Source organism: Pelodiscus sinensis, chromosome 12 (assembly GCF_049634645.1).
Source record: "Pelodiscus sinensis isolate JC-2024 chromosome 12, ASM4963464v1, whole genome shotgun sequence".
Classification (NCBI taxonomy): Eukaryota; Metazoa; Chordata; order Testudines; family Trionychidae; genus Pelodiscus; species Pelodiscus sinensis.
The window spans coordinates 46,913,677-46,938,484 of record NC_134722.1 but is presented as its reverse complement, the minus strand read 5'-3'; the positions used below and the strand labels follow the sequence as shown (position 1 = coordinate 46,938,484).

Here is a 24,808-nt window from a genome sequence, read left to right as displayed (position 1 = left end):
ACACCTAGCGCTGGGCAAAAAGGCATCCCGGTAAGCAGCGAAATCCACGGTACGGATCACACGTGCACAGCAGCAGACACCGGCCTCACCTCTGATGGCGTACGCCAGGTAGGAGTTGGACACGGCGATCAGGTTGCCGTAGTAGTATTTCTGCTCCCAGTCATACCGGGCTACTGGCTGGATTTTCACCTGGATGAAGGAAAGCAGCAAAGAGAACCTGAAGCACAGGGAAGGAGACAGACAACACTGCGCTACAGCCACTGACCCAAGGAGCCAGGGGAGGCTCCGGCCGGCAGCGGGGGCGTTTGGGAGCGAGCAGGGGCACCGCAGCCCTGAGTGTAGGAAGAGACTTCCCGCAAAGGTGCTGAAAAGCCCCTGTCCTGCGGGGAGGAATGTCAATTACACCGCAGCGACTGCCAGAGCTGTTCTTCGGTGGCAGGATGCCGAACCGGGGATCCCGTGTAAAAGCGAGAGGGAAGGGTGTTCGGGCAGCATGCGGTCCCTGGGGTGAGGTGCGAAGTAAGGAACCGCGAGGGACCAAGAGAGCCCGGGAGATTGCCTGGCCAGTTCCACGCAGGGGGGCGAAGGGGACCCGCCTACTCCTGCTCTGCCGGCTCCGTCACTGCAGCTCACAGGACGCCATGGGCTCTGGAAAAGCCCCAACGGACAGGCAGTGCGGCAGCGAGACAAGTGGCCGCCGACACACACAACAGTGCTCTGCTTTCAGCAAAGGTTGCTGCCCAGCTCGGCCCTAGCTACCCAAGAGGCGCCTCTGCCTCCGGGCCCGCCCACAGCTGCTACATTCCACTGGCCAGCAGGGGAGGTGGGAGGGCGGGACCGGGGCGCGCCACGGGGGCTGCACAGATCCCGCAAGGACGGGGTACCTGGGTCAGACACGCTCCCCTTTACCTTGTTGCTCCCTCTGGCCTTACTGGTGATGCTCGAGTCACTGCTGGCCACAATCTCCACATCTTTTGCCGAGATCACCATGCAGGTGGAGCTGTCGTCTCCGGAGAGGCAGCTTTTAAGGGAAAGAAAGAGCTCGAATCACACCCCCGGCCTCTCTGGGACACAGGGCGGGGAACCCCGGCGCGGGATTGCCACTAGCCTTTTCAGTGCAGGACTCAGACCTGCTTCGGGGCATCTTCCAGGGGCCACGCAGCAGATCAGTCCCCGAGAGGGCGGCTCTTTGGCAGACTCGAGCATAGAGGCCTGGCTGGCTCCGCCTCGAGTCCCCCGGGGAGCTCTCTCCTCGCCCCGCTACCCCCCTCCTGTTTCAGAGGACAGATTGACTCTGCGCCACGCTCCAAATACCTCCGCGCGGCCGCTGGCCCAAGGCCAACCCAGCGCCTCGCCCGGGCAGCGAGCCCCGCTGCTAGGCAATTCCCCCAGCAACAGCTCAGAAACAAGCAACGTGCCGAAGAAAAGCCCCAGGCCAGGCCGGGCCGAGGAGGCGGGGTACCGGGCTGCTCCCAGGAGCACTGCTGGAGCGGCTCGGATGTCGCTCCCGGCGAGGCGCGAAAGGGGAATCCCCTGGGCTCCACTCTGCATCGCGCCCGGCTGCCTCACAGACACACCTAATTAGTGGCGGGTCAGGTCGTCACTCGACCTGCTCTTCTGCGGCACGGTCCCTGGAGACCGAGTGGGAGGCATTCAGAGCTAATACTGTAAGCGGCGGGGGGACGCAGCTCCTCAGTCCTCCCCAGGCTCCACTTACATGACTTGCTTCTCCTGCAGGGCTCCCAGGGGCACGGTTCGGAGCACGGGTTTAGCCAGGGGCGTGCCATCTCCAGCTGCGGTGGGGTCCGGCACCAGCAGCCCGTTCAAGTCCCCGTTGTACGAGCTGGGTGGCCGTGGGCTTTCATTCACTGCACCTACGGGAAAACAACCCGGGCGAAGTTTAATCCCAGAAGCGCCCCACAGCGGCGTGCAATGCCCTGCCTCAGGGCGCCAATGCCTGACCAGCTGGGGTGCGCTGCCTGGGCAGGGGAACGAGCTGCACCCCCCTGTGGAGAGGCCCTTTGCCTGTTCTCCCATCAGGATAAGTCTCAGGAAACCCAAAGGAGAAGCCGATGAACATGCCCAAGAAACCCCTCCAACTCGGGGTACCGAAGGCCCAATGCAGCCGTGCCCTGTGGGCCAAACGCAGCCATCTCCAGCCATCCAGTGCCACACCGAACGCCAGTTGTTATGGCTGCAGAACAAGCCTTCCCAAACGACACGAGGAACTAACGGGTGGGAAACTCCTGATTCCGCAGGCAGCCTGAGCCGGCGGATCCCAGCTACGGCATTCCTCTCGAGCGACTAGGCACCGACGCCTCATGAAACCGAGAGAGCTCGTCAAGTACCGTGGGAATGCAGCTATGCGTCCGGTAGGTATGTGAAAGTAACAGTGTAACCGGTTAACCGATGAACCTCGGCAAACGTTCACGGTTACAGGCTCCCTGTACACGCAGGAAGCTGGCTTAAAAGTCAGCTCCCAGGGACACCAGGTCCCAGGGAGCCGCCTGCCGCCCCCCGCTGCTGCCTCTGTATTAGAGGGAGCAGCCCGGGGCGGCAGGCAGGAGCCAGTACACGTGGGAAGCCAGCTTAAAAGTTGTCTCCCTTTGTGCACCATCTCCAGGGGAATTGATGGTGCCGCCTCATGTGTAACCGCTGAGATTACTTAATGACATGCATTTTAACATCCCGAGCATCTACTACAGGGGTGGGGAACCTATGGCCTGGGGGCCGAATGAGGCCCCCGGCTTGCCTGGATCCGGCCCCCAACGCTCGGGGCTCCCACCCCAGCATTGGGGAGCCCTTGCTGACGATCCAGCCCCCATCCCTGCAGGACGGCACACAGAATCTACTAGCCTAGGCCCTGCTAGGCTCTGATGTGTGAGAATGGGGGAAGTGTCTGTCTCCTTCTCATCAGGGGCCACATCAGTGAGGGTTTATTTGGTTGGTTTTTTTGCTTCTCACTTGTGTGTGGCCCCCAACACAAAAACGGTTCCTCGCGCCTGGTCCTGTACGTGCAGAGAACTACGGACGCTGTTGCATCTACAGCAGCTAAACCCCTGTGCAAGTGGCAAGACAAGCAGCAGTTGGCCTCCACGTACCTATGCGACCCCCACGTTAGCCAGGCACGGAAGGATCACGTTCACCCTTGGTGCAAACTTTCCTCTGCTCCGAGCAGGAGCGCCGCTTTGAGGCGAGGCCCGTCCTCGGCTCTCGCTGTGGAAGCCTGGCCCGGAACACGCTGCCTTTCAATCGGGGGAACCCCGCCCCACTTTGCGGCCAGACGCGTTTCCACACCGCAGTGCTAGGGCTATGGGGTAGCCATCCCCAGCGGAAATGAACGAGCCCCCAAGCCACCCGGCCCCGTGCCGCGACACCTGACAGCCGCTCGCCTCAGCAAAACTTTCTTTGCTTTATTACAGCTGCGTGACATTTTCACTGGACCAGAAAACTGAAAACCTGGGTTATTGTTGCCCTGGCAACAGCTGCTGCAAGGGGCTTGTTGTGAAATGGCTGCTCCTGCACCCACAGGTTACGGCTCTGCTGTCGCCGCGCTGGAGAGCGCACTGAGCTCAAACGCAAAGCCAGCCACCAACGGCAGGGCCTCGGGAAGCAAGACCAGCGTCCCAGCGACCAAACGGGGCGGTTAACTGCATCAGGGACAGCAGCTCACGCGGCCACCTGAAGAAGTAACTGAGATTCATTGGGAAGAATGCATGTTTGGACAGAGACGCTAGAGCAGAGGCTGCACGGTTCACAGCCCAGAAACAGACCCGCGACAGTAACCGGCCTTCCGGAGAGCAGACGGCAGCGACGTTCGCCCTGCCCACAGAACGGACTGCACTCCTAGCAAGGGGAGGACTGCAGCGACTACAGCTGCCCCAGCAGCAACATGAAACGGACGCAGTCCTAGCTGGTTTTACTCTGCCCTTCCCAGCTGTGCCTTCAGGAAAGGACCTTGCTGTGGCAAGGGAGGCTTCAAAGGAGGGAAAGTCTCTGCTCTCTCTCTGCCCAGAGGTAGTGGAGGTTCACATGCAAGCAGGCAGAGCAGCATACAGCAATGGGGGCCGTGGCCGGCTGGCACAGAGACCTACCACAGCACCTCAGAGTAGAGGGTCACGTTTAGCTCCGTGGGTAGCTGAGTATACCCAGCTCCTGGGGACTCGTGTGTGCATGGGGAGGGAGGCAGCGTCACTCTAGCAACCACATCACCAGGAACGAGCATTATCCTGAATTACTACGCCCTTCCCCATGGCTTCAAGGAGAGACGGGCATTCACCCCCATCTTGCAAAGAAAGGAAAGACTCCGATCACACGCTGGGCGTTCGTCTCACCTCCTCGCCCAGGACGGTTCCTGCGGCCCCGGCAAGGGACCACCGCTTTGTGTGATATAGAGGCTCACGTTGAGGCAGCTCTCTGAAAGAGGGTGACGGGCTGGTGTGCTGCTTCTCGCCGGCAGTGGCTTGGGGAAGGAGCGGGAGGAATGCTACCCGGTTCTCTCGCAAAGGCTGAACACACTGGCACCGCTGGCAGCAGCGGGCACGCGTCAGGCAAGAGGCTGCCAAGGTAGGCTGGGAGATGGGGAGACGAGACAGCACTGCTGTCCTGGAGGCCTCTCCCAAAGACCAGGCGGCAGCTTCCGGGAAGAGCCCCTCACAAAGCGTCCAATTGGCCGAAGGACTGAGATTGGACAGGGCTGACAGAGCAAGAGGAAGGAACGACAATCAATGGAGCTGTGAGAGCCTGAGAGCCCATCACCACAAAGGCAAAGGGGAGACAGTAACTTGTAACTAGCCCTGGGGAAAACCCAAGTACAAAGCTAGGACAGGACAGCTCTTCCCGGCAGTAGAGATCCCCTTCCCAGCGCTGACCTAGCCCATCGCTGGAGCTCCTCAGACCGCTATGAGGGGAAGGAATCTCTCAAGCAGCGACGCTTCCTGCTCCCCTTCCCGCAAGTTCGCCTCCGCCCTGATGAGGATCGAAAAGCGTCTGGAGGCCCAAGCAATAACACTAGCCCATTCCATCCTGGTCCGTCTAGTTCTTTAAACTCCCGTTACTCTCTGCTGCACAGGCAATGCCTCCAGCGCCGAGACTAGGCATGGGAACGGGCAACTGATTACCCGGTAAGCATCCCCCTTAAAGGCCACGGGTCGGAAGCAGCCGGGCCGCAGCAGCCTTCACCTGCAGGCCGCTCCAGCCCGACCGTGGGGGCGCCCCCACTTACCCCCATTTAATCAGTCAACCAGTGAAACTTAACGTTGAACGGGTGAACTAATTCAACGGGATTTGACCTCCCTAATCGAGACCGGCTGCAACCATGTGACTGCCACCGTTTGCCACCTCCACCTCGTTAAGACGGGCCCAGTGGTTACTCGCCCTCCAAGTTCCACACAACTTCCCAATTCTGCGCCGGCTTTGGCTCCCCGCACTGGGCTGGGAGGCCACCGCCCTCCCCCTCGGGACAGAGTGCAAGGAAGCCTGCGGGTGTGGAAAGCCCGGCCACCTAGCACCCGTTCCGGTAGCTACAGGGCGAGCTGCCTTTGGCAGGAGGGTGGGGAAGACTTGCCTTGCTCAGGCTACAGGAGGATCCCTAGAGAAGAGCAGCCGGGCGGATGTAGCTCTGCACCCGTGAGCGACCTGTGGGAGTGCAAAGCTGCCCTTTCTCCACTCCCTCCCAGGAGTGCGAAGAAGGAAAGGGCAGAGGTCAGCGTGGCAAAGGAATCGTTCCGGGCCACGGAGCAGCCAATTCGAACATGCAAGGGTTCCTCACAACCCATTACTCAGGAAGCAATTCTGACCAGCAACTTCTAGTCCAGCAGCCGGCATTGAGATGTAGAAGAGCTTCGGGAAAGAGCAACAAGGGAGAGGAAAGGGGGTGTGAGAAGGTATGGAGACCCTCAGAGATCAGATAGACAAGCACAGCCCATGAACAAAGATCTGGTGGACTCCCACCAGAAGCTGCCAAGTCCCCTAAGCTACAAGAAGCGGTTGTTTAAACGCAGGGTACGTCTAGCCTAGGAACACTTGAGGGGCGTCAGAATAGCAGGATCCTACACTGGCCAAGCATCCCTAACGTGGACACAGCTCCCCAGTAAAATTGTGCTACGCACTGGGGCTGGAAAACTACTCAGAGGAAGGAAACAACCCATCTCCTCACAAGAGCCAGTAACTGCGTCTCCATGAGGGGCTCCTGCCAGCATAGCTGTCCAGTTAAGGATCACACTTCTACGCTGGTCTGTAGGGCAGAGCTGGGCCCTGTCTGTTCCTTTCCAAGCATGAGTCCATTCTAGACCGGCAACATCCGTGATCCGGCAGGATTTTAGCCAGATGTCTACTTAGCATGGGTGTGGCCAAGATTCCCCACAGTCAAATAAAGTTTGTTTACAGCCACCGGTCCTGGCTCGCAGGGTTCTGGGCTGTTATTTAGCTCGAATTTACCCTTAAATGTCTTCCCCTGCTTGCTGGGCTCCGAGAAGCGTTGGCAACGCTGCTAGACCATACTGACCTCCCATGGTTCAGCAAACTCTCTAGTTCGGCACCGGTCAGGTCCTGAAGGTGTCGGACTAGAAACATTCAACCTATATTAGAAGAGGTAAAAAAGCCTCACCCTGGCCAGTGGCACAGAACACATGGAAGCAACGCTTCCCCAGAGAAAAGAAACTGATCACTCAACACAACCCCCAGCAGGGACGTAGGAACCTAACAGGCAGGGGCAGATTTCACAGAGGGATTATTTGCTTCCCCCTTTAAGGAGAAAATGAGACTTGTGGCAGGACCAGCTTTCCTATCTGGATGAGAGGGAGTTAAGAGACTTGGATACCTAGAGAGAGAGAGTAGCCAGCTCAGACAACCCAGCTGAGAACCTGAGGTTAGAAACGGGTGACATCTGAGCTGTTGATGGAGCAGTGCCGGTCTATGCTGATACTGCCCAGAAAACAATCTATGGAGACAGCTGCGAGCGATTGCTTTTGGATCGGAAGAGCAAACACTCCCCGTCCCAGAACACGGGACGATCTTCAGTCAAATGGCAGCTCTAATGCAGAGTTTCTTTAGGTTACGAATCCAGCCAAATAATTAGAGTACAGGCAGTCCCCGACTTACGTCGGATCCGCACTTACGAACAGGGCTTTCTCGCCCCGGAGCTCGCAGGCAGCGGGACCGCCCAGAGCGCAGCGGTCCCGCCACCTCGACCTCCGGGGCGAGAAAAGCTGCTCCGGGTGCCCCTGGTCTGCTGGGGACCGTCTCCAGCAGACCAGGGACACCTGGAGCAAAGCCGGGGAGGCGGAGGGGTCCTGCGCCTCTGAGGCTTTGCTCTGGCAAAGCCTCAGAGGCGCAGCACCCCGCCACCGCTGCGGCTTTGCTCCCCGTCTCCCTGGTCTGCTGGGGGGGGGGGGGGGCACAGCTAGTGCCCCCCCCCAGCAGACCAGGCTTTTGTTGTGGACCCTGGGGTAGAGCAGCTGGGGTGCTGCCGGGTTGGTCCTGCAGGGACCTACCTGGCAGCCCAGCTGTTCTGTCCCAGGCTCAAGATTCAGCCGCTGTTGAAACTGATCAGTGGCTGATTCCAGGAAGCTGGGGGCAGAGCAATTCTGCCTCCAGCTTCCTGTAGTCAGCCCCTGGTCAGTTTCAGCAGCAGCGGCTGAATCTGGAGCCAGTTCCGACTTACATACAAATTCAACTTAAGAACAAACCTATAGTCCCTATCTTGTACGTAACCTGGGGACTGCCTGTAGTAAGAAAAACTCTCAAACAACTGGAACAGCGGGGTGAGGAGGAAAAACAAATAAGCTAGTGAAGTCCGTTAAGAAGCTCAAGCCAACCTTCATCTGACCTCTACAGTCAGAGCCCTGCAAATCTGCAACTATCCACGGCTCACCTTTGAGGATACAGACGTGGATACAAATTTTGAATCCATACAAGGCTCTACCGATAGTCCCTTGCTCACCCTTCCTCTCCCGACAACCCCCACCTGCCCTCTTACTACAGCAAAGAAATAGGGATGTAATAGTGCTGTTGATTAACTGATTAACTATAGACTACACGCATCCCCCACCCCCCGCCAGTAAATTTTTTAGCAGGCTGGCCAGCAGCCGGCTCATTCCTCCCTTGCAACGGGTCTGGGACCTACGCCTGCTGCGGCTCTGCATTTAAAGTGTACTAGGAGCCAGGTGGGCAGCAGACCCATTCAGTTCCGGCTTGTGCTGAGCTCAGCTCCCTCCTGGACAGGGGCCAGTGCCATCCTGTGCTGCTGCCTCTGTGTCAGAGGCAGCAGCTCGGGGCGACAGGCAGCTGGTCCGTGAGGGGAGCTGGTTTTTAGACTGGCTTCCCTTGAGGACCAGCTCCCGCCTGGCACCCCGCGCCGCTGCCTCTGATACAGAGGCAGCAGTATAGAGTGGCAGGGGGCTCTTCAGGAGTGGGACCAGAGTGCACTGGCTGTCAGCCCCGCCCCCGGATACTACAGAATAGTCCAGTAGCTGATAAGAATTCATGAGGTTACTTGACTATTCAATTAACCGATAGTTACCATCCCTACTCCTACAGCCCACAGGTGGAGATTAATAAGCATCCTTTGGCTCATACCAGGAAAGCTGAAACAGAAGGCCTCCCTGTACAAACCAGGAGGGCAGTTGTTTCCAGATTACTTGGACAATCGGAAGCTTTTGCACGTCAGGGACACTAATGGTCAGCTCTACACCACTAAACAGAAGCGTTGTACAGAGAGCGAATCCAGCAGGGTTGACTGTGCAGTCAGCCCACCCCCACGTGCCTACTACCATCTTCCTAAAATGGTGCGGGAATTAGATGAGCACATCAGACGACGCCCGCAGTCGCTCGAAGGCCCTAGCTGGCAGCTGACTATTAGAAAACAGAAGCCGATACAACCCTTTGCCAAACCAGCGCTCTTCACTTACATACCCAACCAGAGACTGAGGAGAGAACGTAGCTGGAGAGGCTAGAAACCTGATGAGATTACGCCGGATCAGGCGTTTGGGAACCGTCCCTCGCTGATTTTAACATTCACAGGATGCAGAGTCACTCGCATGGGCAGCCACATCTGCACCTGCACAACGCAAAGCTATCAAAGAGCCACATTGGGACCGCGAGGAGCTCCGCTCCGACAGGGCTCCGACGTGAGCGTCTCAGCTGCACAAAGGAAGCTTCACTGGGCCTCCCACACCCCATGGCAAGCGCAACACACACACACGCTTCGCCTCGCTGCGGCCCACCCCAGCAGGTGAACAGGGGTCCCGGGGCTGCAGGGAGGCAGACTGAGGGCAACCTTGATTTCAGTCTGGCGCCAAGGCCCACAGAAACCCTGGCTCTGTATGGATCAAGACAGCACCCAATATGCTGGGATGGAGTCAGAGTCTAAGCACACGGTGCCCAGCCCAGGAGTGGAGCAGCGCAGGCCAGGAATCCAAGGGTGCTCCTGTCCCAGACGCCACGATACCGAGTACTACCCAGATGTTGGAACTGTTTCCCAGAGAGGCGTGTGGCTGCCGTAGCATGGCTAGGCAGAGTTTAGCTGGAAATGGCTGGGGCTTTGGAGGTGCAGCAGGTGCAGATGTACAGTTAAGATCTTATTAATTATTGTGATCTCATTTGTATTACTGTAGCACCTAGAAGCCTTCACTGCATGCATCAGGATCCCTCACTGTGGTAGGCACAGAACGACGAAACAACCCCCGCCCCGAGGAGCTTACAAATGCCATATAAAATGAGAGAGAACAGCGGTATAATACAGACGGGGGAGGGGAGGGGGAGGAGGTACAAGGAAAACCATGAGACAAGCAAGGCTCTCTGCACTCCAGCAGCCTTGCAGTCACCAAGTTCCCTGCTGAGAGTCAAGGAGAGATTTGACGGCAGGATAATGAGGTCGCTGAATGGGGTGTTCAAAGGGAGCACCCCCCCCCCCCCGGTGGTGATGTGGGGAGAAGCACAAAGGTGTCTGAAAATGTAACCTGCCCGCGATGGGAACGGGCCTGGCAGGACTGGACGGTGGCGGGGGGGGGCTGGGAGGGTGGGGGGGGGGCTGTCAGGAGTGGACAGTGGCGGGGGGGGGGGCTGGCAGAACTGGACGGTGGCGGGGGGGGGGGCTGGGAGGGTGGGGGGGGGCTGTCAGGAGTGGACAGTGGCGGGGGGGGGGCTGGCAGAACTGGACGGTGGCGGAGGGGGGCTGGGAGGGTGGGGGGGGCCTGTCAGGAGTGGACAGTGGCGGGGGGGGGGGCTGGCAGAACTGGACGGTGGCGGAGGGGGGCTGGGAGGGTGGGGGGGGGCCTGTCAGGAGTGGACAGTGGCGGGGGGGGGGGGCTGGCAGAACTGGACGGTGGCGGGGGGGGGGGCTGGGAGGGGGCCTGTCAGGAGTGGACAGTGGCGGGGGGGGGGGCTGGCAGAACTGGACGGTGTTGGGGGGGGGCCGGGCAGGACTGGGGGGGACACGCGGGGCTGGCTAGGCGGAAGATCCAGGGTCTCCCCGCACGAGGCCGAGCCCGAGCCCGGGGGGGGGCGGTCCCGGCGCGCTCCCGTCTCCCAGAGGGGAGCGAGCTCCCGCCTCGGCCCCTGCGGCAGCCCCGCCCCCGGCGCGCGCGCACGGAGGCGGGGAGGGAGGGGGCGCGGCGGGGCGGGGCCGGGCGCGCCCTCACCCGCCGGCCGGTCCAGCTTGAGGATGTCCCGCAGGTGCTGGGTCGCGTCCTCGATGTCGATGCTGGCGGAGGCCATGGGCCCGCTTCCCGCTCTGCCGCCCCGCTCCCGAGCCCGGCCCGCCGACTCCACTTCCGCTTCCGGTCCGGCCGCCGCCGGCCCCCGCGGAAACCAGCCCCGGGCAGCCGCGTTCCGGCCGAGCCAGGGCCGGGGGCGAGACCCCCCCCCCCCCGAGCGCCATGTGGGAGGGGCGCGGCCCGCAGGTGCTGGGCGGGCTGTTGCTATGGGGCAGGGGGTATTGTTTGGGGTGGGGTGTTGTCAGACGGGGGCTGTTGCTATGGAGTGGGGTGTTGTCAGACGGGGGCTGTTGCTATGGAGTGGGGTGTTGTCAGACGGGGGGCTGTTGCTACGGGGCAGGGGGTATTGTTTGGGGTGGGGTGTTGTCAGACGGGGGCTGTTGCTATGGGGTGGGGTGTTGTCAGACGGGGGCTGTTGCTATGGAGTGGGGTGTTGTCAGACGGGGGGCTGTTGCTACGGGGCAGGGGGTATTGTTTGGGGTGGGGTGTTGTCAGACGGGGGCTGTTGCTACGGGGCAGGGGGTATTGTTTGGGGTGGGGTGTTGTCAGACGGGGGCTGTTGCTATGGGGTAGGGGTATTGTTATGGGGTGGGGTGTTGTCAGACGGGGGCTGTTGCTACGGGGCAGGGGTATTGATATGGTGGGTGAGGGACTGTTATGGGGTGGGGGTCCCATTAATGGGGGGCTGTTCTGGGGGTGCCATTACATAGGGCAGGGTAGGGGGCTGTTACGGGTGCAGACGACCTTGGGAGAAGAGGGGTTGACGGTATTGTTGCGGGGTGAAGCTATTGGGAGTCGGGGGGACAAGCTCTTGCCTCGTTTCCCTCCTGTGCAGGTGCCGTGCTGGGGCTCCTACCGCACTGCTCCTGGGAGAGATGTTGCATCCAGGCTCCCACCTGGAGGCAGCTGCTGTACTGCCCCCGTGGAGACGTGATCTGCAGCTCACTCGTGTTAATCCAAATCTCTGCACTGGGCCTTGCACTGCGAAAGCAGCACCTGCCTGGACGGGCCTTGGCCCATCCAGCTCAGGGGTCTTTCAAGACCAGCAGCGGCAGCACCTAAGCCCCTTGGGGAAATTCTGGTACCATGTCAAAGAGAATGTTGGGTCCTTTCCTTGCTTCTGAAGGGCCACTCATGCATCTAGGGCACATGGGGACCTAGGCCATCTGACTCAGGCTGGGGCCATAAGATTGCAGCGTAGCCCCACAGGCTTCAAGTGGAGTCTGCACTCTGGTACCCTCCCCACCCCCCGGGGACTCAAAAGCCGGGCTCCAACCCAAACCCAACTGTCCACATTGCTGTGCAACAGCCCTACAGCACAAAACCCTGAGTCTGCTGCCCCGGGCCAGCCACAGCTCTTAGTGCACTGCAGACATACGCACAGGATTTGGCTGAACTAGGGAGAGAAGTCCCAGGGTTTCCTCCCTGGTTTCTACCTTGACTTAACCATGAGAATTTCTCCGCTGCAGTCCCATCTTGTCTTGATTTCGCTGGTCAGGGAGCAACTAGTTCAGTGATTTTCAAACTTTTTTTCTCATGACCCAGTCGAAGAAAATTATTGATGCCCGCAACTCAACTGTGGAGAGTAAGAGGGGGCTCTGGCTTTGGGGTATTGGGCTGGGGCAGGAGGGGCTTACCTTGAGCGGCTCCCGGTCAGCGGTGCAGCAGGGGTGCTAAGTCAGCTTCCTGCCTCTCCTGGCTCTGAATCATCAACTCACAGGGTTGAAAGAGAAAAATCAAGCCCAGTCCCTTGCCCAAAGCAGGACCAACCCCAACTAAATCATCCCAGCCAGGGCTCTGTCAAGCTGGGACAACCTCTAGGGATGGAGATTCCACCCCCTCCCTAGGGAACCCATCCCAGCGCTTCTCCACCCTCCTAGGGAAATAGTTTTTCCTAATATCCAACCTAGACCTCTCCCACTGCAACTTGAGCCCATTGCTCCTTGTTCTGCCATCTGCCCCCACTGAGAACAGCCTCTCTCCATCCCCTTTAGAATCCCCCTTCAGGGAGCCGAAGGCTACCAAATCCCCCCTCACTCTCTGCTTCTGCAGACTAAACAAGCCCAGAACCCTCAGCCTCGCCTCGTAGCCCCCCTACTTATATTGGTTGCTCTCCGCTGGACTCTCCCCAATGTGTCCACATCCTTTATGTAATGGGGGGCCCAGAACTAGATGCAATACTCCAGTTGTGGCCTCACCAGTGCTGAATAAAGGGGAATAATCACTTGTCTAGATCTGCTGGCAATGCTCCTCCTAATGCAGCCTAATATGCCATTAGCCTTCTTGGCTATAAGGGTACACTATTGACTCATATCCAGCTTCTCATCCACTGCAATCCCCAGGTCCTTTTCTGCCGAACTGCTACTTAGCCAGTCGGTCCCCAGCCTGTAACTATGCTTGGGATTCTTCCGTCCCAAGTGCAGGACTTCGCACTTGTCCTTGTTGAACCTCATCAGATTTCTTTTGACCAAATCCTTCACTTTGTCTCGGTCACTCTGGACCCTGTCCCAGCCCTCCAATGTATCTACCTCTCCCCTTAGCTTAGGGTCATCTGCAAACTTGCTGACGGTGTGATCCATCCCCTCATCCAGGTTATTAATAAAGATGTTGAACAAAACCAGCCCTAGAATGGATCCTTGGGGCACTCTGCTAGAAACCGACTTCCAGCCAGACATCAAGTCAGCATTCTCTCCACCTTACAGTCCATTTATCCAATCCAGACTTCCTTAACTTGCTGGCAAGAATATTGTGGGAGACTGTTTTAAAAGCTTTGCTAAAGTCGAGGTCTATCACATCCACTGACTTCCCCCTGTCCATAGAGCCAGGTACCTTGTCATAGAATGCAATCAGATTGGTCAGGTATGACTTGGTCTTGGTGAATCCATGCTGACTATTCCCGGTCACTTTCCCCTCTTCCAAGTGCTTCAACATGGATTCTTTGAGAATCCCTTCCATGATTTTTCCAGGGATTGACATGAGGCTGACCGGGCAGTCTGTAGTTCCCTGGATTGTCCTTCTTCCCTTTTTAAAAGATGGGCACCACATATGCCTTTTTCCAAGCACCCGGGACCTCCTTTGATCGCCACAAGTCCTTGCAGAGCCTTTGGAAACATCTGCCAACTTCCTCAGCACCCATGGATGCATTAAATCCAGCCCCCTGGATTTGTGTATGTCTAGCTTTTCTAAATAGTTATCCTGTTCTTTTTCCACTGAGGGCTGCCCATCTCCTTCCTATACTATGTTGCCTAGTACAGTAGTCTGGGCGCTGACCTGGTATGTACTAGGGATGCTAAATTTCGATTAATTAACTAATCAAAGTGTCAATAGGATTTCCATTGACTATTTGATTAGTCGAGAACTGCCACGTTCCGCCTTTGAAACGTCCCCCGCGGGGGCTCTTGTTCATTTCAAAGTGGAAGCACTGGACAGAGCCTGGGGCTGAGGCTCCGTAACAGGGCCGGCCCCGGAGGCACCACTACCATGGCCATGTGGTCTGGAGCTATCCCCAGAGGCTGGAGACACCCGGCCATGGCAGCACCTCCAGGGCCGGCCCCCGACCGCCTGGCCACAGTAGCGGCATCTCCAGGGCTGGCACAATGGCCGTGGTAGTAGCACCTCTGGGGCCAGTCCCAGACTGTGGCACCTCTGGAGTGGCCTGGGGCCACGTGGCTGCAGTGCCTCTGGGGCTGGCCCCAAGCCACATGGCCATGGTAGCAGTGCCTCTGGGGCGGCCTCTGTCTGTGGTGCCTCCAGGACCTGCCCCGGGCTGCAGCACCTCTGGGGCAGCCTGTGCCCATTGGCCCCAGAGGCTGGCCCCAGGCTGTGTGCCTTGGGGCTATCCCTGGATCGCATGGCGGCAGCCATTGTTGCAAGGGGGCACAAAGCCAGGTAAGGTTCTTCCTCATGTCCAGACCCCCCACCCCAATCCCATCACTTCCCCATCCCAAGATCTAGAACCCCTCCCCAAGATCTAGAACCCCCAACTTGCTCCAATCCCCTCCCTTGTCCCTGCTCCTTCCTCCTGGCCACACACCCTACTCCCAGCCTGCTTCTGCACCCTTGTTCCCACCCAGATCCTGCACCCCATTCCTACCTCACTCGCTGGCAGCCCTGTCTCACGCACTGTACTCCTCATTCTTGTCCCTATCCCAGAGCCTAAGGAGGTCCATAAAATCCACTAACTCCAGAACAGTAAATCTGGTCTATGGGAAGCCCAGATTTTTTGGAGGGGAGGTCAGTAACCCCAGGCTCAAAAAGGGTTCCTCACCTCTCCCATAACGAAAACATTGAAACCTGTTGTGTTGGACATAACATTTTACTTTATTTAAAACAAAGTTTGATTAACAGGAGAAAGTTAAAAACACTGGTAGCACTTTATAGACTAATGAAATATGTAGATGGGATCATGAGCTTTTGTGGGCACAGCCCACTTCTTCAGATGACCAGAGTTATGAATTGGGGATATGAAAACTCCAAATAAATAGGAGAGGGGAAGGGGAGAGGAGAGGAGAGGAGAGAGAAAGAAAAAGGGAGGGGAGTGGGAAACAGAGCATCATTAAAAATCTGGAGAATGGGTACTTAAACCAAAGCAGATAAAAAAAAAAAATCAAAGTCAATAGACAGATTCCTAAGACAGGAAGGATACCACTCAGGGAGCTGTTAGCACCTTCAGTGGTTATTAAGTAGGTAATCTATTTCATAATTTCAATTAAACTGTTCTCCCTAGCTGCAGCTGGTTCAGAAAATAAGGTCACCGCACCCAGCAGGGTAATTCTCAACTTCACTCCTTCCGCCTGCGGGCCCTCCCCTTCCGGGGCAGCCCACAGCCACTTCCGAAATTTGTGAAGTGGCCCCTCTTCCAGAATTATTGCCCCTGCCCCTACAAAAGCTACATTCAGACGCAGGCAGGGTCTCAGCTGCATGCAGGCAGCACTTGCATCACTTTCCAGCTGGGCAACAGAGAAGGCATCAACAGCGCAAGGCTTCCTTTCCTGCTGCCGGCTGGGTCACGGATACCCGAGTGCGTGTTCTTCCTTTGGACTCCCAGCTGGGGGATCTGGCGACTGAGTAAACGGCCTGAAATTCATGACAAGAGCCTGGTGTGGAGGGGTTTGATGTGCCCACGCGGGAGAAAGCCTTTTATTTACACTGGGTTTCTCAGCGCCCATTGCAACAGGTGGGGGGATGGGGGAATAAAGCCGGGGTCTCCAACTCCCCATCCCAGCTGGAGTGATTGTGCAATCTGGCTCAGCCCTCCCAGGGGACCTGTCTTCTCAGCCCTGAGCCCCACCCCTTCCTGCCATTGTCCCACCCTCTTCCCCCAACCTGCAGCTCCTGCCCCCCAGGGAAGTTGCAGGGGAGGGGAGGCATGATTGCTGCCACTGCGTGACGCTGGGTCCCTCCCAAAGCCACATGCTCTGGGGACAGGGTGCTATGGAGGGGGGAGAGGAGTGACAGGCTTGGGGGCTGGCAACAGGCCCACTAGGAGTCCTCGTGTTGCGCAATCGCACAGGCCATGAGTTTGAGCCCCCCCCCGCAGGTAAAGGGTGGCAGTAGACTGACACTTACGGATTGTGGCGCAGAGATGTACAAACAAGGAGAAACGGAGGTGACGTGTTTGGGGGGACCTGCCGATGGCACGTTGAGAGATCCGAGCTGCTTTTTAACGCTGCGGTGAATCCCAAGACTTTGATCTTCCCCTTGCGCGTGATCCTTAGAGATGCTGTTTCACCCCAACGAGAAGCTTTCCTTGGGTCACAGTCAAATCCAGGCAGTTCCTCCCCTGCCTGGGACGGGACCCCACAGCGCCCTTCGTCCAGCAGCAGGGTTATAGCCACATTCCAGGCTTGGGCCTTGCACTTCGGCTGCACCGTCACACGGAATACACCCTCCCTTCGGGCCACTCTTTCGGGACCAACAGGAGATGGGATGCGAGTCCATGGCAGCAGAACCGTCAAATGATCCGATTCAAGACACCCCGCCCCCACGCATCCACCCCATCAGTGTGAAGGCAGCCTGTGAAAGCTGGCAGCTGAGAGGAATAACGGAACGGCCTGTCATGCACTGCTGGCTGAAAGCAGCTGGCTGTCACCACTCGGATTTAGGAGATGTCACCTAATACACTTAGGTAGGCCCGAGATCTTTGTTCAAATCCCCTGCAAAGCGCCATAGCCCTATAAACTCAGCTTGTGAGGACAGGACAGACATTCAGGCCCGCCCCCCTTGCGAGCAGGGCACTGGTTTAGTCCAAGTCCCCGAGGCCGGTTTCCTGCTTAGCAGCCAAGTGGGTGGGATGAGCTATTTCACACCCAAGGGCAGGAGTGCTTTAATTAAGCTGAGCTATTCTGTACTCTTCCCCCCCCCCCTTCCAACTTCCTAATTTTTCCATTATTAGGACCCAGCCAGCCCTGATCTAGTCTGCACGTGCTTGGCTTGAGCCCAAGCAAACAATGTTTGTGAAAAATCTTTATTGATTAACACACTGGTCACAGGTACAATCAGAACAAGCCATCATCGTACAGTACAGTTACACTGAATGTATCATCTTATTCCACACAGCTGACTTGGAGAGCGCCGTAGCCTTGCGGGTCAGTTTAAGACACGTTGTCGTCTGTAAATACACAGAAGTCCTGCCTTGAAGCACTGGGTAAACTATCATTCAACCACCGAAGCAGGGCTGTTTTTTCCATTTTCTGCTGCTAAACCCGCTAACGGCTATGGCACATTTTCATATTTATCTCCAGTGGACGGAGACCCAGAGGTAGTCCAAGAAGGGTCACATCTGGAGCAAAGGTAGAGTATCAAGAGGTAAACAGGTCACCCTATTTCAGTGGGAAGCAGCACAACAGTCTTCCAGCCCATTCCCGAGACAGCAGCTTTGGCATGACAGGGCGAGGCAGTCACAGCCGACTGCTTTTGCAGACTGATGTTTTCAAGTCCATGGTGCAGGCTAGCTTAGAAATTCTCCCCTTCCAATTTGAGTTAGGGTTAGAATCTATCATTTGCTGTTAAGACAATGCCAGAGAGCTATCCGAGGTAGCTACAACTGCACTACATATTTGCCACCAAGGGACAGGGTTGCAAGACTCTAAAGCCAGTTACGCCAGGAGCGGAGGCAGATGTTCAAAACACATCTTAGTGTAAATAGAAGCCAGTTATTCCCTTCTTAGGAGCAAGGAACATGTTTTTCCCTTTTTCCATCCTCTAGTCAACATGCGATCATTCATAAGGATGAGGTGGGTTGTCTGCAAGCATCATATTTGGGAATTTTCTTAAGGCATCTTTTTGATATGGCTATTAACACTGCTAATATTAAGGCCAACATGATGTTCCAACCAAGCATGGTACCCTGAGAGGATCCCAAAAGTCTCACTCAGGGCAGGCAGAACAAGACACTCTCTGGAATGAAAAACTTGGGTTTGTAGAATGCATCCTCCCCACCTAGAATTGTTTAGAGGGGGCAGCAACGTCCCCTCTCCTCCCTCCAAGCAGTCCCCCTACATGCATAGGGGGCTGTTTCAGAAGTCACTCCAACACTTGCTATGAGATGCAGGCAGCAGCACAAGAGCATCTGTGCAACAGTTGACATTGGAATAGCACCGAGTGGAACTGGCCTGCATTTTTTTGCCAGATAGGGACCGAGAGCTGATCGACCTGGGGGAAGATACTTATTGCTACGTCAGAAGTTAAGCAGCTGATTGGAAGCATCACTCCTTGAGCCTAGTACTTAGGTAGCTCGCTTGCAAGAGCAAGTTACAGAGTTGGATGCAGAGACCAAGGGATGTCTGGGTTTAGAGGCAGGATCTTTCAGCAGAACAGATTTGATTAGGGAGAGTTAACTCCGTTACAGCCAGCCTTTTAATTCAAGAATGGACTGGAAGAAGATAGATCTAGGGTCTAATAGCAGAAAAGAGGGATTCCCATCCTGAGATCAAAAAGCAATAGTTTGATGACAGTAGTCCCTGACCATGAAGGCCCTTTTGTACAAAAGGGACTTTCAGCTAAGGACTAATCCTTCTCCTATGGAATTAACAGCACATTGTGATGCTCTTCCTACGGCAGAGAAGCAGTAATAGGAGTAGCATGCTGTTAATTTCCTATTCCTTGTTACCCATTAACAATTGAGGTGACCAGCAAGTTAGAGCGCTAAATAGTATGAGGAATTAAGACACTGCAGTGAGCATGCCAGCGAGAGCGCCTGTTTTCAGGAGAGAACTCCTCCCATTTAGGAACCAAAATGAGTGGCCATATTTTCAAGAGAGCTTGGAAGCCTGTCCGTGTCTCAATGGGAACACCTGAGTTCTGCGCACTTGTGAAAATCTGGCCCCTACAGGCTAGCCAGTAGTAAGCAATGTGACTGATGCAATCTAGTTAACGTGGCACCTTGTTTCCTATGAAAATCTAGAAGGACTCAACATGTACAGGGATCCCTTCCCCACAGAAATGCTGCCACCTCTGGGATGGCTGTGGGCAGCTGAAGGCATAGCAACAAGAACACTACATGCTGGTTTACAACAAAGTTTGAAGCCCATACCCAATTCAAACCACAGGGGAAGTTCAGAGGCTGAATGGAGCTAGAGTGGGAATTTAGAGACAAGCACACAACCCATAGCTCTACAGGCCATACAGATAGCTGGGGTTACATGCCCCAGAGGAAACTCAGCTGGCATTTTTAGCTGGAAGGACTCAGTGATGGTTGACACACTAGCAAGTATTATGACAGAAGGTAACTTCATACATATTGCCGTGATTGTCAACTGGGTGCATCCCCTCCTCTGTGTTTCTGCATAAAATGAAGACTAAGAAAAAGCTTAAACCACTCAAGTCTAATTTAATACAGGAAAATATGAGCCACAAGCCTCCACATTTGGCTGCCGAAGGAAGGAGCAAGGAAGAGACTTATGGCCAAGGAATATTTGGACCAGTTGTCAGTTGCAAGAGACATAATAGGAGTGAACAGTTAAAACCAGCGTTCCCTGTAAGCAGAGCACTATCTGCTCTGCTTCCAGGGAACATCTGCCCAGGAGAGATTCAAACGCCACCCAAGTGATCAGCAGCGTGCCCACAGTTGGCACCATGTGGGTCTAGTGGTGGTGCACATCTGTACATGCCTTGGTGCACATAGAAAATACTATTCTGTACATGGGTGGAAAAAATTAGAAGGAACATTGGTTAGAACTAAAGCATTTAGTGGGCTTTCAAGATTGTAAATGTTTGCCTAGCCCGGTTGACACAGGAGAGCCAAAGAACTGGCTTAAGACTGTATGGTTACGCACTTATCACCCAAGTCATTAAAACAATTTAAACGGTTAAGAAAATCTTATGGTTTTATTATTGTATAATGTAGCATTGAGACATCTGAAACAAATCAGTATCTGGGCTGTACAGGCTGCTGTTCTTTCCTCTCGTTTCTTTGGGTTACTAGAGCAACTTGTCAGTACATAAAGACACAACCTTTTGCATTATGGACTCTTTCCGAGGCATGCTGATACAACACACACTTCTCTTGTCAAATGCAGCTAAGTCTAACTTCCAAACATCATGCACAAGAAACTCATCTAGTGACACAACGTAAACTTGGCAGAAGGGCAGGTCATGGATCTTGCGCACTCGCTGCGATGTTGCAGGTTTGTGTATGATATTTGGAATGTTCTGTGAGTGTGAATATATCGGTAAAGGGCAGGAGAAAGAGAAAGCACAGGTGCCTTGGGGGTACCAGCTCAGCTGAAGTTGTGCAGTGCTAGCCTGAACATGTCATTGGTGCAAACCCAGGCATCATTGATGTTCTTTAATAGAAATATCTGGTGGAATCCAATGATAGGATCTTCATCAGCCTATGGAGAGAGGGGGGAAAAAAAGTTTTAAAAGCTCTTCACTATGCCAAATACATTCAAACATGCTTGGAAACAAGATTCAGCAGCTGATGCCAACAGTGATGTCATGCTTACGCCTCTCAACAATCCCATTCAGCTTGAATATATCCAGAATTCTCCTCTTAGATGTTCAACCCATAATTCAGTGATGTAGGATTTACACACGCAGCTTACCGACAGCAGATTTTTCTCTCAGATTTAGTGGAGATTTAGCACAGATTTTATTATTGTCCAGCACCACTTGACCCCTAGGGTCCGTCTAGACTACAGGCTTTTGTCAACAGAAGTTTTGTCAACAGATACGGTCGACAAAGCTTCTGTTGACAAAGAGCATCTAGACTACAGCCAGTTCTGTCGACAAAGCAAGCTGCTTTGTCTACATGACAGTGTAGACGCAAAGGACAGTGTAGATGCAATAACGCCTTCTGTTGAGAGAACTCTGTCGACAAAAGGCGTTATTCCTCATAGAATGAGGTTTGCTGCCGTCGACAAAACTGCCAAGTTCTGTTGACGTTATGTCGACAGAACTCGGCAGCAGTATAGATGCAGGTATAGTTTTGTCAACAAAAGTCCACTTTTGTCGCCAAAACCCTGTAGTCGAGACACACCCTTACAGATAAAGACGCAACTGCACTCACACAAACTGGTGGTGTCAGGAGTTGTTTATCCCGGCCCCGAAAGAACAGCCCAGCGACAAACTGAAATAGTCGTGTGGTGAAATGGGAACAAGTCTTATGAAGGTCAAGGAAGCAGTCAATTATGTTAAAATAAACCCCAATCTGGTAAGACGTTAGTTTGAGAAATAATGCCATGGTGGGGGCTAACCCTCAGAAGGGAGTTTGCATGAAAGCCAGCAGCACTAACGAGGTCTAAGCATGGAGGCCCACGATGATTTGGGGAGGTTCCAGAGGGTGGACCATGCAGAGCTGTCTGGGTGCATAGCACTAATTCTTCTCTGTTTCCAGCTGCTAGTCTACAGTAAGAAAAGCTAAATACATGAAGTACCTTTGACATTTTACTTTTCCACGTAAGCAATTGCTGTAGTTGCGATGGGATGTCCTGGAATAGCGAATGGGATGTCAAGTGTCCCTGAGAATCTCTATGTATTTTGTGAACAATAAGGACATGTTATTTACTCCACAGCAGTCAGGATTTTAGTCATGTCTTTTCAAAGCTGAACGAATGGCCTCAGTCTTTTCAAATCTCATCTGGAAGTCGTTCCACACCTCTGATCAGTTTGTTGCCCTTCTCGGTTGCTTTTCCATATATAAATAAGATGGGGAGACCGGCACTACATGCGCTATTCCAGATTTTGGTGTACTACGAATTTAGACAGTAGCATGATGATATTTTTCCATCTTATATATCCCTTTCCTAACGGTTCCAAAGATTTTTAACTTTTTGGTCAGTTTATAGAATGAAGTCACCCCTTATTACTGCTTTCCTGGATTTTTTGCTGCCTTAGCACTCAGGCTTTTCTCCTGACCCAGAGGCCTGTACTACATAGCTCTGCTAGCATATTCTTAAGACTCGGCATTTGCCTCTCTAAAAATCGACTGAACACTTTGTATCAGTGTCTCCCACTGATTTTTAGAAACCAACCATGTTTCAGCAATGCCATTCATTTTCCACTGCCAGACCTTCCAATTCAGCTCTCTTGCCTGTTACACTTCTGTAGGCACACAGACATTCTCCTTTGGTTTTGGCCACCAAGCCTATTTTATATATCTTAGCTCTGGCACCCAACCGTTCTGGAGTACCTCGGATACCATCCCATGGGGAGAGTTAGGTTAGGTCTACACCTCAGACTGGCACCGCTATCCTCCTGCTGCCACGCCACTGGCTCCCCTGCGTAGCCTCTCTCTGCCAGCAGCAGAGTTCTCCCATCACCATAATTACATCACCCCCAACGAGCAGCAGTACCAGTCTCTCACCAATCAAAGTGCTGGTGTGCACAGTGGAACTGACGATCAGGAGTATTTTTTTCCACACTCCTGACTGACACACGTTTTACCCACAAAAGTGCTAGAACAGTCGTCAGGTCACAGATTCTTTCAGATTTTCGGGACGTCTCATCTGGAGCGTTTCAAACAATGCTCCACATGTTCACCATGCATCACAAGCACCCCCGGTTCCCCAAGCGACAAACGGCACACTCCTTTGTCCAAATCGGAACTGTTCCACACCCCCTTGGACACAACACGTTCAGAATTAGTTATTCTAAATTAAATCTACAGCAATCGCTTCCAAACCACACCGCCTTGGAGAATCAGACTGGTCCTATTGGTTTGAAAACGCACAAGTCACAGCCATGCTGCTCAGACACTACAAGACCAAACAAGGTGTGAGAGCAAGCAGAGAGCATGCCTTACTCAGGAAGGAGGGTGAAGACCACCAGAGATGGAGAGAGGGCAGAGGTTACACGTTGTGGAGGGCTAGCCTGAAGACTTCATTGGTGCATACCCAGGCACCTTGAAAACTTTTCAACAAAAAGGTTTGGTGGAAGCCTAGAACTTGGTCATCGTCTGCCTGAGCAGGAGAAAAAACACATAACTAGACAAACACCTTCCAAGAGCACAGGGTGCTATTGTCATTGCTGGATATGGCTGATTCAGGGAGAACCTTTGGGCCTCAAACACTGGCAGAAGCAGCAAGAAGTGGTAGACACAAAAATCAGGATAAATGGAAGGATTTCATTGGTCTTTCCCATACTAATTCCAGATATCAAGTAATGGCAAAATACTATCCCAGCTAAAAATCTGTGTGCTCATGCTGACCAACGTGATCATATTTAAAGGGGGGGGGGGGGGGGGATTTTACCACCTCCACTCCCAAGGTAAGTTTTGAGAGGCTGATTTAATATCTGCTTAAGAAGGTTTCTGCCAATGCAAGTGAAACCGCTGTGTGACAGAGCACACAATTCTCACACCAGCACACAGTCCCTTGAGAATGAGAAGTAAAAAGCATTCTTACAGAACGCTGTGCTAGTCCAGCCTCCTCCCAGAACACTTTCAACGAGAGCGCCATGCGAGGGGAGGTCCATTAAAGGAGCCAGCCTCAGAAGCACATGGGCAGCAAGTGAAACACCTTACGACTTTTCTAAAGCACACGGAGGAGAACCCGTGTTAAACAAGATGGAGGTTTGTGGGCTGAAGGATGAGCATTGGAAGATTGCTTAAGCAAGTTAAATGCGTAAGTCCCATTGAGGTCACTTGGAAGACCTGAAAAGCCCATCCAAAACCCACAGCAAGTGGGTCTGCTTTGAGTCAGCATACAGCAGACACCTTTCCTTTTGCCCTTCATGACATTTCAAATGCTTCGTGCTTCCTTCAGACTGCTCTAATGCTCTCTGGGACGCTCACTAGCAATGTCTGCACAAAGCAACAAGAACAAAACCCAACAATGGCTTTGGACATTTTTGCACCGAGTCTCCATGACACTTTTAGGGTACGTCTAGACTGCGTTGCTCTTTCGGGATACTGGAAGTACCCTGAAAGAGCAACACCGCTTCTTTAAAAGCGCCTGCTATTTCCCGCCTCCCTGTCACCCACGAGGGTTAAGGGATTTGTTGGAATAGTGTCTTACTTTGAAATTTCAAAATAGGCTCTTTCGACTTAGACTCGGAATAAACAACGCAATTTGCATAGCGCAAAGTGCATAGCTTATTCTGACAGAAGGGTGCCATCTAGACGCACCCTTAGTTATTTGGCAACGTGGTCCTGTGCAAAGTTGGTGTCCTAGACGAGGGGCCAGAACTGGACTGTTTCCTGGCTTTGCTGCTGATCTATTTTATGAATTTAGCAAAGTCATTTCCCTTCTGTGCTTTCCATTTCTCCCTCCTTAAAGTGGAGAGTGAGATACTTTCTCTCTCGGTAGAATGCTTCGAGATCCACGCATCAGTGCTGCATAGGAGTTAGTTGTCATTCAGAAGCCTCAGAGGGGCTGCTGTGTTCATCTCTAACTTTAGAAACAAGTAGTCCTGTGGCACCTTAGAGACCAACAAAAATATATACAGTATCATGAGCTTTCGCAGGCAAAACCTACTTCCTCAGATGAGCTGGAAGCTGGAGTGGAAACAGGAATCCAGAATTTAGAACAGAAAAGGATTGGGGAGGGGTGTGTGTGCAAAATGAGCTGTTACATGGAAGCAAGCCAGCCTTCTCTGCGTTTAACATCTCATTTACATCAAAGACTAAATATGGGACACTTCTAGCTCACTCC

General features: G+C 54.1%; 2 protein-coding genes across 5 annotated transcripts in view; both read right to left on the bottom strand.

Moving 5' to 3' along the window:
• EDC4 (enhancer of mRNA decapping 4) overlaps window positions 1-10,796 on the bottom strand; it is a 43,079-nt gene extending 32,283 nt beyond the window's left edge. For both annotated transcript variants that reach the window (XM_075940519.1, XM_075940520.1), the window contains exons 1-4: window positions 10,641-10,796; window positions 1,718-1,874; window positions 910-1,021; window positions 90-189 (exon numbers count right to left, since the gene is read on the bottom strand). In XM_075940519.1, coding sequence (XP_075796634.1) covers window positions 90-189; window positions 910-1,021; window positions 1,718-1,874; window positions 10,641-10,716 — 445 coding nt within the window. In that variant the 5' untranslated portion in view covers window positions 10,717-10,796. The remainder of the gene's footprint in view (window positions 1-89; window positions 190-909; window positions 1,022-1,717; window positions 1,875-10,640) is intronic.
• Window positions 10,797-20,023: 9,227 nt separating this feature from the next.
• Window positions 20,024-24,808, bottom strand: part of NUTF2 (nuclear transport factor 2) — a 36,626-nt gene continuing 31,841 nt past the window's right edge. For 2 of the 3 annotated variants that reach the window (XM_075940535.1, XM_075940536.1), the window contains exon 5: window positions 20,024-20,548. In XM_075940535.1, coding sequence (XP_075796650.1) covers window positions 20,435-20,548 — 114 coding nt within the window. In that variant the 3' untranslated portion in view covers window positions 20,024-20,434. Of the gene's footprint in view, window positions 20,549-22,959; window positions 23,117-24,808 lie in introns of all 3 variants that reach the window. The other variant, XM_075940537.1, reaches the window with a different exon arrangement.